Source organism: Zootoca vivipara, chromosome 1, assembly GCF_963506605.1.
Source record: "Zootoca vivipara chromosome 1, rZooViv1.1, whole genome shotgun sequence".
Lineage (NCBI taxonomy): Eukaryota > Metazoa > Chordata > Lepidosauria > Squamata > Lacertidae > Zootoca > Zootoca vivipara.
The window spans coordinates 63,705,951-63,725,400 of NC_083276.1; the positions used below are offsets into that span (position 1 = coordinate 63,705,951).

A 19,450-nucleotide genomic window follows, 5' to 3' on the forward strand; every position below is an offset into this window, starting at 1 on the left:
TGCTTTTTTCCACAATCACTTAAATGGATACTTAATGATCAGAATATGCCAAAGTGGTGCTATTGAATTGCTAAAGTCCACCTTATTTTAGCTGTATTTTTCAGTAGCAAATGTTAAATTATTATTATTATTTTATTTAATATAACTCAATTTAACTATGTTATTTAAAGTTGTGCTAGGCCATCATAGTCTTATGAGAAAGTGTGGTAAATGGGGAAATGCGGTGTTTCTAGTCATTTTTAAAGGAAAAGTTAAGCTTAACAAACTATTCCAAGTGTATGGCCAGAGGTTAGAATAGAAAAGAAGAATAGGCAAGTTAAATTAAATTGAAAAAGTACAGCATGATGACATATGTACAAGGATCCTGAAGATGTTTGCTGGGCAAATCTCACATTGATTAGATTTTACTTTGAAGAGTTAACAGAGCACTGGAATGGTCACAGAAGATGAAGGGAGAGCAAATACTGTATAGTGCCCTCATTTGCAGGTAACACTAAGTCAAAACATGACTTTGTGAGAACAAGCAAATATGCAAATTCCCAGAGAGATCTGCTTTTCCACCTCCCCACTAATCCCTGCTATACAGCATTGAAGTAAGCAGTGGTTTTGCTTAGCATGTCATTGGAATATGGGCTCATGATATGGCTGTTCTCCAGACAAACCACAAGCTGTAAACCATAGGACAGGCCTTGGCTCAGCTTATGATGTTTCTGGAGAGAGCTAAACCACAAGCCCATGTTCATATGACACACTAATGCACTGCTTAGCTCAGTGCAGCAGTAAAACAACTGAGGAGGAGCAAAGAGTGCTTACATGTAAGCTTGTTCATACTAAACCATGATTTAGCTTAGTATTATGTGTGAAGCACAATAGACAAGGAATTACAAATTTTATGCTTGATTTCTGAATTTGGCAACTATTGGAGCAAATAATAATAACATATTAGCACTTTTAATTTCTGAAATAGTGACAAGCAGCCTATATGGTTTCATAAAGAAAAATATTTCAAGGCTAGTCTAATACTTTATTTGATAAAATTAGTTTCATAGAGATAAGGGGAACAACCTTAGATATTTTAGGTTTAAAGTTAAAGAGGGCTTTGACCTACGGTAGTTGCATTTGAACTGTGCAGGGCATTACAGATGGAGAGAAGGAATTTAATCCCGAGGTACCCATTCACATAGCATGTTTCTGACTGTTTCCTAACTGATCTTGCTACTGGATTTTGAATAGCCTAGACAGAATATTTTTATTTATTTTTGAAATGTCTATCACAACAGTATGACTTCAGAGCCCTTGAGCGCTTTTTGTATCGCCCCGAAATTAGAACAATTAGTTCTGTTGCAGATTTGGTCTCTTTGTAATGGAAAGTTAAGAGATAGAGCATACATTGTAACAGCCATTTTACCTAAAACAAATACATTTTGGGTTTGCTAAGTATGAATATTCAAATTTTGTACTTATAGGACTTGATTCAGTCAAGAACAGAAGCAGCATGTGTACATAGGAATCCCATAAGGATCCAATTCAGCCTTATTTTCCTTCTCCCCTGCTAATATGAGCACATAAAAGTGGTCTGGAAGGCAGCACTGCCAGGAATTGGAAGTCCATGCATGGCTCCTCCATTCCTGTTGAATCCCTATTTCTGCATCATTCAAGTTACTCCTGTAGTGAGCATAAGTAATTCGCATGTTGTAAGGGGCAAGATGGAGAGATTGGATGTGCACAGAAAACTCCCTTCCCTGCAGTGGCCCTTGGGCTCTACTTGTGGTGCACCTGAGTCCTTGAGCTGGCAGAGGATGGGAAAAACCAGGCTCTACCGACTATGTTCCCACATTCAATTAGTTTAAGCCCATGGTTTTCAGTTGCAAATATTAATATTGGTATTAACAAATATGAAAGACTACACACATTCATAATCTCAGTAATAGAACTTTAATATTGGCATGGACAAATAGTAAAGACTTCATGCGTTATTAACCTAAGTAAAATACCTTTATAATAGCAAAGAATGCTGCATTTCCAATTGCTAGCAGCTCCCACTTAAATATTTGGTTTCCACACATACACACACACACACTTTCCCCAGCATTTTGCAGATTTAACATTAAAACCCTATGTGTCACCTTTGACTAGGCTTAGTGAAGAAATTTGTTGTATTAATTTTGATGTATTTGTCACAGTAGTAACATTAAACGTAGCTAGCAGTGGTTAAACCTCAAGCATCCTCTTTCCATTAAGCAGTAACTTAACAGAATGCTTAAACTGCAGAGCAAACTGTCATCAGGAGGAGCAAAGCGGCTGAGGTTTTCCTATATCCCACATTACTCAGTTCCCAGAGCCCTGCTGTGTAGTTGTTCCAGTCTCCAAGAAGCCTGTTAAAGAGCCCCCAAGAGCATGTGTCCAGCCCTCCATGTTAATAGTTAATTGGTGAGGATGGCAAGATGAGAGGACAGCCGAACATGTGGTCTCTCAGTCTCAAGCACTAGACAGACTTTTTAGTTCTAATAACAGCAGCTGCTCACATTCTCACTACTGAGCTTCTCACAACTCTGTTGCTGGGATTTGTGAGTGGATTAAAAAAACGTAAGGGAAAGATCTTTGTCTAAAAGACAAAAGTTTTCCTTGTTTCACCTTAGCATAAAAGAGATTCATGTGCAGTTCTATATGTCAATTTATTCAATATTTCCAGTAGAATTAGCTTATTTATTTAATGTATTTATATCTTGGTTTTCAAGAGCACTCCTTACAAGGCAGCTTACAAAAAAATTAAAACAATAAAATGTCTCCTTTTTAAAAAAAAACATGTTTAAGAGTAAAACCACTTAATGTGTATATAATGCACACAATTGTTTAGCAAATGTAACACAAATGTAGCTATTATTAGTATTATTACTATTATTTAGTAAATTAACACAACAACTTTTCTCCTATAGCCTTTAGATTAAATAATCATTTATGATCTATGTAGTTTCCATGGGAGTTTATTGCATTGGACAGGAACTGTCAGAAAAATTGGGTTGTTAAAGACTGGGGAAACTACAAAATTGGTTTCCTAAATTGCTTTATTGCGAGCTGAATCAAAACTTACCACCATAGAGGCCAATAATGCAATATATTCTCCAGGAATGTGAATTGGAAGATAACCCTTTATAGTGCTTCTATTTGCTGTGATCACTGAACAGTCTAAAAGATCTAGTCAGGGTGATAGACATCTGTAAGGGCCCTGAACATTTTGTTGCTACCGGTATTTGTGTTTGTATGCCTTTATCATCTGTGTCTTGCAGTAGAATAACATCAAACTCTACAAAATGAAGATGTATAGGCTTGGATCTAAAGATTATATGAATGGAACTCACTTATGTCACAGTCCTGAAAAGCCTCTCCTGAGGGTTGAGCTCTTGAGAAAGACCTGGGATGTGGCCCTAGGTTCTGCAGTGGAAGGAGTAATTGGAGAAAAACAAGCAGAGTTCTGCCTGTGCAAGCTGTCCCTCCCCAAATATCTCCAATTTCCCTTCCCTATTGTCATATTCCAACTCTCTCAAAAGTAGCTTTTTAAGGAGCACAGGCAGTTGCAAGTTGGGGGCAGGAAAGCCCCATGGTGCATGAGCAGTTACAATTTGCTTTTCTGCAGGGTAGTAAATAGTGATTGGAACTATATCTGTTTGGGGGAGAAACTATACTATTTAGTCCTGCAACAAACAGTACAAATTGCTAATTTGTTTAGTTTTGTTGTAGGATCCAACTTGTTAAAGTGAACCTGTTTCATAAGTGGATAGAATTATTACTCAGCATATACCAAGGGAAACTGATAAATGAAAAGTCAGTAGGAATAAGCCTTGTTATATTCCTCAAGGATTCAGTGAGGTGCTGTTTAGTGTGGTGTTTTCATTATTTCATATGATATGTTTAAAAATGTAGATGGTGAATTATTTATATCTTGCTTCTTTGAATTCACTGAAGTGAGTACATGTTACATTATGTTTCTCAGTAGAAAGAAAACCAGAAACAAACCTCTTCACATCTATAGACTTTTGTGTTCATGCTGGGTATTATTGCCTCTAAAGTCTCTTTCAAATCAATTAGAATATTTTAGATTATCAAATAGAGCAGGCTATGTGCTAATATATTTTTCTGCGTTGATTTTTTTTCTTTAAGCAGTTTTATTCTTGGAAGTAAAGAATACCATATAGAACTAATATTTTTATATTCTCTCTATTTTTAAAAATTACATTTATTTAAGATTTCCCAAGATTTCCCATCTTGTAGTCTCTGTACAACAGAAAATGTGTTTGGTGCTCATCTAGAGGAAAAATATAGAAGTTAAGTTTTCATGGTACTAAGACTAGATTTGTGCTACTTTATTTTCTAAATGTAAATAAAAGGGAACATTTTGATGACTGCACATGGAGTTATAGAAGGTCGTAGACCCAGGTGGCGCTGTGGTTAAACCACTGAGCCTAGGGCTTGCTGATCAGAAGGTTGGCGGTTCGAATCCCTGTGACGGGGTGAGCTCCCATTGCTTGGTCCCAGCTCCTGCCAACCTAGCAGTTCGAAAGCACGTCAAAATGCAAGTAGATAAATAGGAACCGCTACAGCGGGAAGGTAAACGGCGTTTCCATGTACTGCACTGGTTTGCCAGAAGCGGCTTTGTCAGGCTGGCCACATGACCTGGAAGCTATACGCCGGCTCCCTCGGCCAATAATGCGAGATGAGCGCGCAACCCTAGAGTCGGTCACGACTGGACCTAATGGTCAGGGGTCCCTTTACCTTTTTAGACTTGTGGGATCAGGTTTGCCAGGTTGATAGTAATTTCGTTGTAAACCAATTTTGCATTAAAAATAATAATATTCTGAATATTTCAACCATGTGCAAAAAAGTAACTTGTCCTGGACAAGTCACATATCCTTGACCTAATCATCTTTAGCAGGTGTAACAATGAGCATCTCCTAACCATGGTTAAGAGATTGGGTGTGTGCCGCCAGATCACAAAGTCCCTCTCCACAGTGCTTTCACAAGCAAGTTTCTCCCCCTCTTCCTTAGTCGCCTGTGAGTATGATTAAGTATTATATCTGTACTGGCATGAATCATTGTTAGGCTGATGTGGTTTCCTTCTTAACACGGTTTTGAAATCAGACTTCAAAGCTGATTTCGCATCTTGGTTAAAGGGATCCCTAGTTTTCCTTGACAACAGTTAACAGTAGTCAGGCCCAACCGAGATTCACTCTAGAGAGGAGAGAAGCTAGAGCAGGGATCAGCAAACTTTTTCAGCAGGGGGCCGGTCCACTGTCCTTCAGACCTTGTGGGGGGCCGGACTATATTTTGGGGAAAAAATATGAACGAATTCCTATGCCCCACAAATAACCCAGAGATGCATTTTAAATAAAAGGACACATTCCGCTCATGTAAAAACATGCTGATTCCCGGAGTGTCCGCAGGCTGGATTTAGAAGGCGATTGGGCCGCATCTGGTCCCCGGGCCTTAGTTTGGGGACCCCTGAGCTAGAGGGCATAAAACTTTTTTCCATCTCCCAGTTTCATAGCTGCAGTTACCATACTCCTCCCAACTATTACCTCTGCACCAGTCCACAGGAAGAGTTTTATGAAACTAAAACAATGTTTATCTGAGTCCCTTGGTGGAAGCTGTAATAAATCATGAACTAATTTGTAAAATTTCACACATGTTATTTAAGAAGATAAACTATACTAAACAACAAAAATAGCATTGGATTTTTGAGCAGAGGGAAGCTTCACACAAGGGAATTCCCTGCCCCAAGTCTACTGCTTGTACCACCTACCCTGTAAAAACCTCTCCTCAGGGTGGGGAAAATATTTGATGGTAGCTTGAGATGGGGCATAGGAGCTGCTGGATGAAAGAAAAATCACCCAAAATTGGGTAGATGGCACATTCCACAAATTCTGTCACCTATGGAAGATTCCTTGTACTTCATTTTGATCCCCCTCCCCAATGTATCTGATCTTGGTGGTGGGGAGGGTGGTGGGGACATTTTGACAGTTCTCAAATACTTTTTTAAAATTAACTTTGACATTCAGCAGTAGATTAACAGTGTAATCCTAAACATGTCTACTAAAAGTATCGAGTATTGAATTCAGTGGGACGGACTTCCAGAATTGCAGTCTAAATCGTCTCAAGAAAATTGCAATCTTCTTTCCTAGGGTCTTTCAAGAGAACGTATTTTTGAAGGACAGCCTTAGAGCTATATTCTCCTTTTTAAAAAATGTAGACTGAAGTATATGATTCACTGGGTACACTTCAGTTGTGTGATTCTGAGATTAGCAACAACAAAACCAAGTTACAGAACAAATGTGTTTGTCTAATCTGAAATAAATTGTAGAGTTCTATAAAATAACTTGCTCTTGTTTAAGTGAGAGTCAAGATTTCAGAATGAAGACTGCATAATTGATTGAAATTGTTAGATGTTCTCACAGTATAGTGAGTACTCATCTGTTTAGGCATATGGAGTATTTTGGCTGCTGAGCTAGATAGTTAATATAATGTCTAGCGTCCAAGTATGGACACAACTGTTACAAAGGCAGAAGGCAGGCAGCTCATGTATAGAGCTTATTTAGACAATTCTGAGAAAAGGAACGAGAGTCTAGTAAGAATAATTAGGATTTGATTATCTGTATGGAAAATGAAAGTTTGGTAATGTTTATATTTCATGAATGTTTTGTGTTATTTATAAATAAGGTGATGCACTTTTGAAAACCACCGAAGAGTGTTTGCTGCTCAAATGTAGCTTTTTCTAAATAGAACAAATAAACATGATTTTAACATTAATGTATAGTCAAATTTCTGCAAAATACTTTTATAAAGTACAGAATATTGCCTTATTTTCTTAACACCTACCTGCTTATCTCTATCTTTTAGGTCTGTTCTATTAATTACATGATAATTATGATATAAAGGAATGTTGCATCTTTAATGATGTTTTTGTGCCCTGTGTAGTTAAGCTTTAATGCTAGGGGGAGGGAGGGAGATTAAATTAGCCTTCTAACCTCTTTCTGTTCCAGACTGATGATGGAAAATAAAAGCTCTTAGCCACAAAATGTAACACTTAGAATTAATATTTAATTACTCCAGCAAATTGTACACTGTGGCTGAAAGCTTCCAAAGAGTTGTTAGTGCCACAATTGACCTACAAGTTTAATAATAACTCACTTCTTGAAGCAAGTGCCAGTTCAGCATAGTGGAGCCACTGTAAGAAAGTCCTGAGAGATTAAAATCAGCAAACCAAATGGCAGACGAGGATTCCTGGGATGGAGCCTTCTGGAAGGCTGGGAGCTGGAGTAGCTTTTCAGCCAGGATTCAGATGAGAACAGTGGGTGAAAAAAAACGATCCCTCCTGTTCTGGGAGTTTCTGGTTGGAGTCCAAAATCCTTCAATTGATGTTTATAAAATGGTCTTACTTCAGCTTATTAACTTACGTTGCAGATCAAATAAGAAATATTTTTCAAGAGTCTTTCTGTTAGAAACCCTTCAAAATCCGTTCTCCCTACTCCTCCCCCATGAGCTGTGTTGGATGGCATGAGATTTAGAAATGTCTGTATAGCATGTACTTTAAAGTATATGTTGTGTCACATTCATTATATTTACTTTAAATTTCTGAAACATAAACAGTACATATCAAAGTTCACATTTTAAAAAAGGTGCTGTTTAATTGTGCCATTTAAAACAGGAAAAGCTAGCTGATAAATCCTTCAGCCTTCTCTTTTCTTAAAAATTATTTTTGTAAAATAGGGCATCATGAGTTCAGAAATGTGAAAACACACAGCAACAGACCGAAGAAGGAACACTTTGCATTATTTATTGGCTGCATCATTAATATTTAAAGAAAAACTAGTCATTAGTTAAAAATTAAAGCAGATGAGGGCCTTGCCAGCAGAGGGAGCAGTCATGTCTTCTGTCAGATTCCCATCATTTCCCCACCTATTTCATCTTTTTTCCCAGCCAGTCTCCCATCTGGACCTAGTTTTGCCAGCCTGTTCCTGATGACAGGCTATAATTTTATACTCAATAAGGGATTAGTGTAAACTGATTGTAAAATTCAGTATCTTTAACCTACCATTTGATTACAAACATCAGATGGATGCTCTGTTTGATATTTGCTTGTTGGTGATTGCATATGTAGGCAAGTCGCTGTTTGGTCCCTCTTTTAAGGAAGCAGCAGAGATATATAGCAGGTTCAAATGCAGCACATTTGTTATATTTAAACTGAATCAGAAAGAGGTACTTGGTTTCTAACAAGAATTCAGATTTCCCAAAGTCATTCTGCCTCTAATATTATTTCTGTCTTTGAAATGCATAAAAAATTAAAATTATAACTAGTAAAGCAGTATTTCTATTCTACCCTGACTACAGAAAAACCTGTTCAAAATATGCTACATTTTTCAGACAACTGACACAGGTATCCAACCTCTTACTCAAATGTCTTGTCTGTAGTATAAATTAAATATCAGTGCTAAGGATGTTTTCTTGGAAGAGAGTTCTGTTGAAACCAATAGGATTCTCATATCCATCCTTCTTTATTATATATGTAAAAAATATGTTGCAGACAAAGCTGGAAGTAACATTGATTGGATGAACTTTTGTTCATATTGGAATATAAATTTTCATAGCTCAATAGTAGCAATCTGATTCCATTTTTGGTTAAAGTAGAACCCGTCCCTTTTTGTATAATGGACTGACTTGTCCCAAAAATCCCTCCCCCCGTCCCTAATAAACCTAAAGGTTCCCCTTCCTTGGCCTAGTCAAATACTGAGGTGTATGCACAATATTTAAATCATATGACCTGCATATAGTTTAAGAAGACAGCACACATGGAATACAGAAACCAAATTTTGTCCTACATTTTGCTTACATGGCCTCAGGCAAATGACTTGATTGTTATGTGCAATTTTCTATATCTTTAAGATGACAAAATGGCTTATTCTATCCTGTTACTGAGTTTTGTAGTTTTACTCCAAACGTTTGTGTGCTTGCTGCTGTTCTTAATCTGTTATTGCCTCCATAGATCAAGTTGTACCTGGATCAAATTACAATTCATGGACTATTGCCCTCTTCATCAGATACATGAAGGGTTATCATGTGTTGGGGGAGGAATGTAACCAGTGAAGTCAAAAAGAAATGAAATGCAGACAGTATGAACAGGGATAAATATATTATTAACAATAACTATTCACAATAAACAGTTACTGTTGATAACACAGATATCCTGGCATTGGCACATGTGGTACAATTTTTTTAAAAAAAAAACTTTGTCTCAGTTCAGTCTTTATGATTTGCAATTCAGCAGTTTCATGTTGCAGTCTTTCTTTGAAATTCCTTTGTTCGAGGATGACCTTTTTAAGATCAGTTACAGAAATGTGTTCCCCCTGGTTTCTGGATATTGCCATTTCTGATGCCAGAAGACTAACCTGGTTGTCCTCAGTAGAATGCAGATAGTGGCCTACATCATGTTGTAAGCAAGGGTTGGGTGATACCAGCTTTTCAACATCACTGTGTATCGCCAGCCAAACATTGCGGTTTGGCAATATACTGCAATGTTGAAAAAACAAGCTGCATTGGCTTCTGCCCTTGAGGCCCTTGGGGAAACTGCCCCAGCTCTCACATCAGGAACTGAGGCTGTTTTACCCAGGCGCTGGGACAACACAGCTTGTTTGCGCAGCTCAGCTGGGCTGGGGATCAGGAGGAATCCCGCTCTCCAGCTGAGACAGCCCCAGCGCTCCTCGCTGCTCACACGAGAGCAGGCAAAGCATCAGGGCTCCTTTAACTGCTCAAAGTGGGGAGCACCAACCACACTCTCCTCAGCTGACCGGTTTCACGGAGGGCCCCCTCCCGGCGTGCCAGCTCACAGGAGCCAGCACCGGGCTGGGGGCTCCTTTAACTGCTGGGCTATGGTAAGGGCAGCTGCACACTCCTCATCCGAGTAGTTTAAAGATGCAGAGGGAGTAACAAGGTGTATCAGCGCCTCACTGATACAGCTTGTTTCTCCGTCTGCAATCATATGAGGGCAGAGTGCAATGGCAGTTTCACTCAGTGATATATTGCTGGTGAAACTGCCGCTGCTCCTGAGTCCCTCTGCTAGCAGCACCGCTGGAGGAAGGAACTCTAGCGGCCACTGCTAGCAAAGGGACCCAGAAGTGGTGGCATTTTCACCAGCGATAATACCGCTGAGTGAGGTCCTCAGTGATATATCACCCAGGCAAAAGCTGATCAGGTGAATGAACACCAGATACTGTGAGTGACATTTGGTTCTGCAGTAGTGTTGCCAGAGTAGACATGGGGACAAAACTGAGCCTCGGGATGTTATCCCTGTCTTTGTATATCTCTTACGTTGCCTGTTGTTGCTGGTAATCTATGATGCAACTGCATTTGGAATACTGTGTACAGTTCTGGTCACCTCACTTCAAAAAGGATATTGTCGAGTTGGAAAAGTTTCATGAAAGAGCAACCAAAATGATTGAAGGGGTGGAGCAACACTTATGTAAGAAAAGGTTGCAGCATTTGGGATATTTTTTTAGTTTAGAGACAAGCTTGGACTATTCTTTGTGGAACTATGCTTGCATACCTCTCAGAACAAAATAATTTTTTTGCGGTCGTTAACAGGTTTATCACACCTATCAGACAATCACCCATTCCCACCACCCTTCTGAGTAATACCCCTCCACACCCTCTCACTATATATATAAGGGTCTGGTGACTTCTGTTTCAGTTTATCTGAAGAGGTGTGCATGCACACGAAAGCTCATACCAAGAACAAACTTAGTTGGTCTCTAAGGTGCTACTGGAAGGAAATGTTTTTATTTTGTTTCGACTACGGCAGACCAACACAGCTACCTACCTGTAACTACCTCTCAGAAAATACTGCTGCTCATGTTCTGAATGGGCTCATCTTCTGGAACTTGAGACTCTACCTTTATTGTTAAAATTGTACTGGCTACCAGTCTGTATCCAGACTCATTTACTGATACTGATTATCTAAGGCCTAGATATCTGAGGTCTGATTATCTAAGGTTTGATACTATGATACATAGAGGACAAAGGAAACCTTGTATTACCTTTGTCTGGGGTATTTCAGTGCTAGAGCAGTGTTGGGGAATTTGTGGCCTTCTATAAGCTGTTGGACTCCAACTCCCATCAGCCCCAGCCTGCAATAGCCAGTAATAATAGATACTGAGAGTTAGTTCGGCATTATCTGGAGAGACTGTGCCTGAGTTTTACTCACTGGAAAACCCACTTTTTTCTGAACCACAAACACAAACTTACTTTGTCTCTCCCCCAACCCCCAACACTCATTCTCTTCTCCCACTGGAGAAGATAGCAACACACATGCTTAGCTTTTAGGAGAAGTCTAGCCAAAGCTGGCTAGAAAAATTATCTTCTACCAGCTTCCTCCCATTCACAGTTCACAGAATCCAACACTACATTAGCTGCCTTGTAGCTCTTTCTTAAAGTGAAAGGGCAGGTATAAGTACAATCAGTGACACTAGAACCAGTCTGTACAGAGAAATGCTTCTTCGGCATCTATTCAATCTCCTTCGTGGTACCCAAAAAAGACGACGTTTCAGGGAGAGCAATCCTGGACCTAAAATTTCTGAACCAATAGGTAATCTACAGGAAATTCAAAATGGAAACTCTATCAAACTCATTAATGTCCTAATCCAGGCATGTCAAACATGCGGCCCTCCAGATGTTTTGGCCTACAACTCCCATGATCCCTAGCTAGCAGGACCAGTGGTTGGGGAAGATGGGAATTGTAGTCCAAAACATCTGGAGGGCCGCAAGTTTGACATGCCTGTCCTAATCCATCACAGAGTCCATCATAGTGAAATCCAGCATCAACAGACGAGGCACCCAATTTTGGGAGCTTCAGGCAGAAGTGTGTCTCTTCCTCAGCTGGACAGAACACAACATCCAGTCAGTCACAGCCAAGCACATCTCCAGTCTCCTGAACATGCAAGGAGACTGGCCGAGCTGCAGGAAAATGGACCAAGCAAAATGGCAACTGCATTCGACAGTTTTCCATCCGCTTCTGTCAAAGTTCAGCCAATGCCAAGTTTGCCTCAAACTAGAATCATCAGCTCCCACTGTTCTTTACCAGATTGCAGTCACCATTATTGGAGCTGTGGAATGATTCCCCACTCTTCCCATGGCTACCAGGTATTTTCTTCCCTCCACTTCCCATTATTCTGAGGGTCCTCCAGAAGATCAGAGAAGAGCTCCTCATCACACCATTCTGGTCTTGTTGTTATTGGTTCTCTCAAATGCTCCACCTGGCAGTTTCCCCTCCATGGTACTTACCTCACAGATCTTCTATCTCAGGACCCAGTTTTTATCTGGATCCCAACTGCCTCCAGCTGACTGCATGGAGTTTGAACAATGACTCTTTAGAAAGCTGGACTTACCTACAGATGTCATTGGTACACTCCAGGAGGCCCTCCACCATCCACTAGTACCAATCCGCCTGGGAAACCTTTCAACTCTGGTGTGCAACCACAATACTCTTCTCCAAGAAAGTGTAAGTTTTCCCCTATCCTTTCCTTTCTCCAGAATGGCCTTGGCAAAGGCCTTCACCAAAATACACTCAAATGGCAAGCAGTGGCTCTCTCTTCTATCCTGTCATGACCACCCACTGCCCCCCTCTCATCCCATCTGCTCTTGAAAAGATTCCTTAGAGAGGCAACTCCAAAGTCTTCCCGGACCAGCCACAGATTCCCATCCTGGGACTTCCACAAGGTGCTATCAGCTTTACAGAAGCCTCCCTTTGAACCACAAGGGGAGGTCTCCTTCAAGATCTCATTTTTAGTGGCCATCACAGAATTTCAGAACTCGGAGCTCTGTCTACAGCCAAGCACCTCTGCGCCTTTCAAAGTCAAAACTAGTCTGATAGCCTGGTTGGATACAGTTTAATAATAATAACAATAACAACACAAACAATAATTAACAATAAAGAATAAATAAAAATTTACTACTAAATAATAATAATAGTTTTTTTGGATTTTAGTGGATATTAGTGTTTAGTATCATTACATGTAGGGTTAGTTTGGATGTAGTAATACTGGCCTGATTAACAAATCATAGTTTATTAAGGTACAAACAAGTGTCATCCCTCTCCTCCTTGCATACCAGTTTTGTTATTCCGATCCTGGCTAGTTTAAACCAGTTTCTCATTGCATCTGAACGAAGAAAGTGTTGTTTAATCTCAGTTTCCTAACTAGTATAGTTCAAAAACATTTGGTGCTGTATTTGAGGGTATGTATTGTATCAGTCTCAGTGTCTCAGTCACTGGAAATGAGAGAAGAGCGAGTTTTATTCTGATCAGTTGATCACAGCATAAGTATAAGCTACTCAAATGCAGATTTTTTTCATGTATTTCTTACCAGAATAGATAGGCCTTGTTCAGTCCTTATTCAGGAAGAATGAGCTCAGGTAGTATGTACTGAGAACAGGGACTCAGGTTCTCGTTGCAATGGAGAAAGTACTTCATAAATAGAGGCAGAGTTGTTTGTAAAAACAGACTGTTAAGTTTAGAAAATGGCCCCCCATGGTTATCAACTGCATTCTAAAAATACCTTAATGAGGGGGGCGGTTTGCAAAAGAGGATTTGACTATTGATCTTTTTGGAATGTCCTAGGAGCAAGGAACTGTCCAAGACTTGAGCTGGATAAATTTATGGAGGGTATCTTAATATTCTATTTTATTCAGTGCAGAATTCAGCAGCCAGATTGATCACTGGGACAAGGAAAAAAATAAGTATATACAGTAATGCAAATCCTGGCCTGACTCAATGGCTGCCAATTACTTTCTGGGCCCTTTGACCTATGAAGCCTTAAGTAGCTCAGGACCACAGTACCTCAAGAACCGCCTCTTCCCATACAAACTAATGCAGACCTAACTAAGAGAGCATTCCACAAGTGGGGAACCACCACAGAAAAGGCCCATTCTTGTGTGACCATCATCTGAGACCCTTCTTTGTGTGCCTCCTCCACAAGAGGTCCGAAGGGTGGCACATGAGAAAGGGCCTTTTCTGTGGTGGCTCCCCACTTGTGGAATGTTCTCTTAGGGAGGCTCGCCTGGCACCTTTGTTGGATATCTTTAGTCACCAGGTAAAAACATTCCTCTTCTTCCATGTCTTTGGCTAATTAAACCAGGGGTAGGCAACCTAAGGCCCGTGGACCAAAGCAGCCCAATCGCCTTCTTAATCCGGCCCACGGACGGTCCGGGAATCAGTGTGTTTTTACATGAGTAGAATATGTCCTTTTATTTAAAATGCATCTCTGGGTTATTTGTGGGGCCTGCCTGATGTTTTTACATGAGTAGAATGTGTGCTTTTATTTAAAATGCATCTCTGGGTTATTTGTGGGGCCTGCCTGATGTTTTTACATGAGTAGAATGTGTGCTTTTATTTAAAATGCATCTCTGGGTTATTTGTGGGGCATAGGAATTAATTCATTTCCCCCCCAAAAAAATATAGTCAGGCCCACCACATGGCCTGAAGGACGGTGGACCCGCCCACGGCTGAAAAAGGTTGCTGACCCCTGAATTAAACCATTTACAACCTTCTAAACTAGGGGGAGGGCAGTGTTTTTGTCTGTTACTATGGTATGTATTTTTGCGTTTTCATATCGTAATCCACTCTGTGATCCTCAGAGGAAGGGCAATTTTATATTTAAAGATACTTTTGTGGTCGTCCTTTGGAGGGATGGGATGTCATTATGCCCCTGGAAGCATATTATTATATATATCTGCATTCCCTTTTGGAACATTAATAACAGGAGCCAGATTTTTAAACCATTTGAACCTTCTACCTATAAATAGAAGTGGAGGGTTAAAGTGAGATATCTCATAAAAACCTCTTGGGCATTTCCCCCCTCAAAGCAGAACATTTCAATCTGCATATTAATCTGAGAACTGTAAACCAGTAGGGCTTTGAATTCAAAAGCAGCATATTCCTCAGGTTCCTGTCCTTCTTAACTTCCAACAAGTCAGAAGCTTGAGGAATCTGCTCTTGGTGGTGCAACATGAAAGGAGGTATATTCCGGTGTATAAGACGACTGGGCGTATAAGACGGCCCCCAACTTTTCCAGTTAAAATATAGAGTTTGGGATATACTGGCCGTATAAGAAATACGACCCAGCGGATAAGATGACCCCCGACTTTTGAGAAGATTTTCCTGGGTTAAAAAGTAGTCTTATACGCGGGAATATACAGTACCTGGATTCAGACACTTCCACATCCCACTGCAGCCCATCCTTTCCCTAGGAGATTACGTCAGAACTGCAACACCTCAAGGACTGCAATACCTCTCTCCGTATGAACCTACCCAGCCCCTGCAACCATCATGTGAGGCCCTACTTCATGTGCCTCTTCCATGAGAGGTCTAGAAGATGGCAACACAAGAAGAGGCATTTTCTACAGTAGCTTCCCATTTGTGGAATGCTCTTCCCAGGGAGATTCGGCTGGTGCCTTCATTATATACCTTTAGGCACCAAGCGAAAACATTCCTCTTCAGGCAGGCCCTTGGCTGATTATGATCCGATACCCTTTTAAATGTGTTGTGGGGGAAGGGGGTTATTGGCTTGTGTCTGTTCTTGTTTTTTTATGTATTTTGTATTTTTTTTATCTTGTATTTTTGTATTGTGAACTGCCCTGAGATCTATGGATGGAGGGTGGTTGAACCAATAAATGAATTAATGAATGAAGGAGTAAGTAAATACAACCCCCCCCGCCCCATTTACATGTGTTCAATATGTGCATGACCGTGTATGTGCATCGTGTAAACCTCAGAAGTGACCCAAAAATGTCACAAAAAGAGGTGGAATGGTGTGGGGCAGAACAGGGTGTTTACAGGTTTTTTTAACAGTGTTTCAAATATACGCAATTTTACTGACACACAAAGTGTCATTTGTTTGTTTGTTTGCTTGCTTGCTTGCTTGCTTATTAATTAAATTTGTATACCACCCTTCATCTACAGATCTCAAGTTAGTTCACAACAGAAAAATACAGTATAAAATACCTGGTAAAAACAAGAACAGAGAAAACAATAACCCACCCAGCCCTCTCACAACAGGGTATCATATATTAATCAGCCAAAAGCCTGATTGAAGAGGAACATTCTCACCTGGCGCCTAAAGGTGTATAATGAAGGTGCCAGCCGAACCTCCCTGGGGAAAACATCTGGGGAGAAATGAATAGAACATGAAAATGCTTAACTTCAGCCTGGTTCACATGGCACCTTAAGCCAAACCTTGACTCAGCTCAGAATGGTGCAGCTGCAGAAAGGACTGGTGAGAGGAGCAAAACAGCTATGAGTTTCTTTACATTTGTGTCATCTTGCCAAGCCAAACTTTGGCTTGGTGTGTTGTGTTGTGAACCAGGCCTTTGATTGGATTGGATTATGTATGTATACATAATGCTTCCTTCAAACTATATTCTAATTTTAATAATAAAAATTACATTAGAAAACATGACAGTGTATTCTATGGCAAAGGAGAGGTAATGCTGCTCACATTTTCAATAATTTCTAGGTATCGATGACCTATTTTTCCTTCAAATTGTCATTGAGAATATAAAGGGCTGCTCTTTGAACCTTAATTATCTTTTTCATCACAGGTTGTGCATTTTGTTTCCATGTTTTACAGAATAAAGCAATTATGGAACGTGTTACAAACTTGTCAGATACGGTAGTTGGTCTTGAATCATTTATTGGCTCTGAGAGAGAAACCAATCCATTATACAAGGATTACCATGGTAAGTTCCGTCCTTTCCTTAGCAATGCAAAAAGTGTGCCCTGAGTGCTTCTAGGGCACTTAGCAGTTTACCCTGCAATTGGAATATCTGCCATAAAGTAGCATTTGATTTCATTTTTGAATATGCCTCTTAAATGTTTCACCTTGCTAACCAATCTTGATTTAGACATTTATTTTTTTTACTAAAGTGCATTAAGGCTGCAAAGGAAACATGGCAACTCCTTGCATGTTGTCAAGCTGTATTACCAAGGCATGGCTCAATCAGATGTACATCTCAACAGGCAGGCTTTGGGGAATTCACATGCAGAGGAGGCTTGGCAATTGTCTGACCAGTGAGCTGAAATTGTCATGAAATCAATAGTTTTGATCTGCCAAGTTCTAAATAGAGAACATGAAGAACAGTTATATATTTCGGTGAACAGACAGCTAAATGATACAGCACAAAGGGAGAATTTTATTTCTAAAGATTGCCAATTAATTTTCTTGAATTTAACTACAAGTTTTTAAAAATCAGAAGAATAGACATGTATGGTACAATATAAATTATATATAAAACCAGTTTTGCTGTAGAAACTTATTGCAGTCAGCTTTTCTTGTATTTTCATCAAGAATGTCTTAACAACATTTTTGTCTGGATCCTTTTGTACAGATTTTTGTGCAAGTTCTTGGAACACACTTTCAGAGAGTTTAAACGTTATTAAGAGTCTAAACTGAATGACAAACAGTTTTAGCTAATCCAGAACAGAGCTTTGAGTGTGCATAAATTACCACTATTATTATTGTACACTACTGTAGTTCCATGGAAACCTCCATCGAAAGACTGAGCTGCTTATTTGAATCCAGCTGTAAATGTTGTAAGAATGTGTAAATGCTCTTCGGCATAAAATGAGAAAATGCAGCTTGGATGGAGTCATGGAACCTTATTTGCTTCAGCTTGATTAGTGCTGTACTTTTTATGTAACAAACAAATCTCTTGAAATCATTTCCTTAAGTAACAAAGTGAGTATCGGAAATGAAAAAGCTACTGGAAAAAATAGCTTTTTTTTTTTACTTATATAGGTCATGTGGCATTGGTTCAATCAAATACAGTACTACAGATTAAATATTGTTACTTTTTAATAGTTGTGAAGCTATGTAAGGGAACACATATATTTTGTAATGTGCTTGTGTTCTTGTTTAAAATGTTGTGTTCTTTTCTCTATTAATTCGTAACAATTCATTTTTTCTATAAATCATACCACTGCTTGGTTAATTTGTAACTTTCTGAGCAAAACATTCGGAAATTTGTCTTTCTAAAAATCCTTTGTCAAGAAGTATATTGTTCAAAAGTGGAAAGGCTTGTACATTAAAAATTATTACTTTTACATTAGTAGCTTTATAATTTAATAGTATTTGCTTTACAATTTCAAAACATTGATAACTTGTGGACTTGCATCACAGTTTACTGCTTTTAGCATGCACACACTTCCTAAGACCATTCTCGGTTTGCTGCATTTATATAACTTTGCTACTGCACTAGTTCCTAAAGCATTGAGTGTTAGTATTAAACTGAGCATAACAATTCCTTTGTTTTAAAACATAAGCATGTTTAATAGAACATTGAACAATGGGTGTGGTTTGATTTCTACTTATTATTTTCATGTCAACAGCTTTTACTAGATAGATAACTGGTTAAGTCCACCAACAACATTCTTAAGCAGCATCCCCAGATTTCTCAAAAGACAGAATTGGGGCAGTGATTTACCACTACCATTTGAAGTGTACAGAAACATTAGCCAAGAAACGTGTTTTATATGATTTGGTTAATCATATTTACATTGATCTTACCCCAATTTGAAATTCACTAGTTGTGATCCCAAGAAATAATTAATGCACTAATAAGAGCACTGTGTGTTCAGCCAGCATTTTCTTTCCAAGTTTCCTCTCTAGTAGCTCCCGGTCTAAAGATGCAAGCTGTTTTTTAAACTGAACAGTAGCTTGCCTCTTCAAGGGTAGACGTTCTAGTTGCATATATATTGACCCTATTCACACACAAATTGCTACCTTGGAACTGTGGAACTCAGTTTCACAGGAATAATTGTAGTCCACTTCCATGTATTGGCAGTAGTCCAGTTACAGTTAGACACAACTGAGTTTCCTTGAAACCAGTAAGACTTAGTCCAAAGTAACTGAACCGCTTGGTTTCAATGAGAATTTGTCACTTTAGATAGATTGGGTGTGATGTGTTTAAGATTGTCTGAAGGAATAAGTTTGCACTTGCAGTAAGTTCTACAAAAATAATTCCAGCTTTCAGTAATTTAAGAAAAATACAAATTATAACATTCAGGGGTTTGAAAGATGTTTAATTATTTTTAAAGTTTTGGTCTTGTATAATAGTGTATTCAGCAACATGTACTATTTCTTAATTTCCCCTAAAAACAGCTGATATTACAATACTTCACAGTTGAAAAAAGTGTTCATTTTTAAAATGACGACTGCTTGAATTGCCCAGTATTTTTATCTTTATTCATTAAATTTAAAACAAATATAATGTAACCTTTAATCGTGATGTCTTGTAAAATATCTCTCATTTTCTATTGCGGAAAATGACCCTTTGGTTGTTCAGAAACCATATTAAGCTGCACAGAAACCATCCAGCATCCTTGTCAAAAGAAATCAGTTTGAGACTCATCTGACAG

At 39.1% G+C, this 19,450-nt stretch overlaps 1 protein-coding gene across 2 annotated transcripts in view; it reads left to right on the forward strand.

Annotated features, from left to right (window-relative positions):
- ELP4 (elongator acetyltransferase complex subunit 4) overlaps positions 1 to 19,450 on the forward strand; it is a 154,940-nt gene that overhangs the window by 55,793 nt on the left and 79,697 nt on the right. For both annotated transcript variants that reach the window (XM_035117904.2, XM_035117893.2), the window contains one exon: positions 16,665 to 16,773. In XM_035117904.2, coding sequence (XP_034973795.2) covers positions 16,665 to 16,773 — 109 coding nt within the window. The remainder of the gene's footprint in view (positions 1 to 16,664; positions 16,774 to 19,450) is intronic.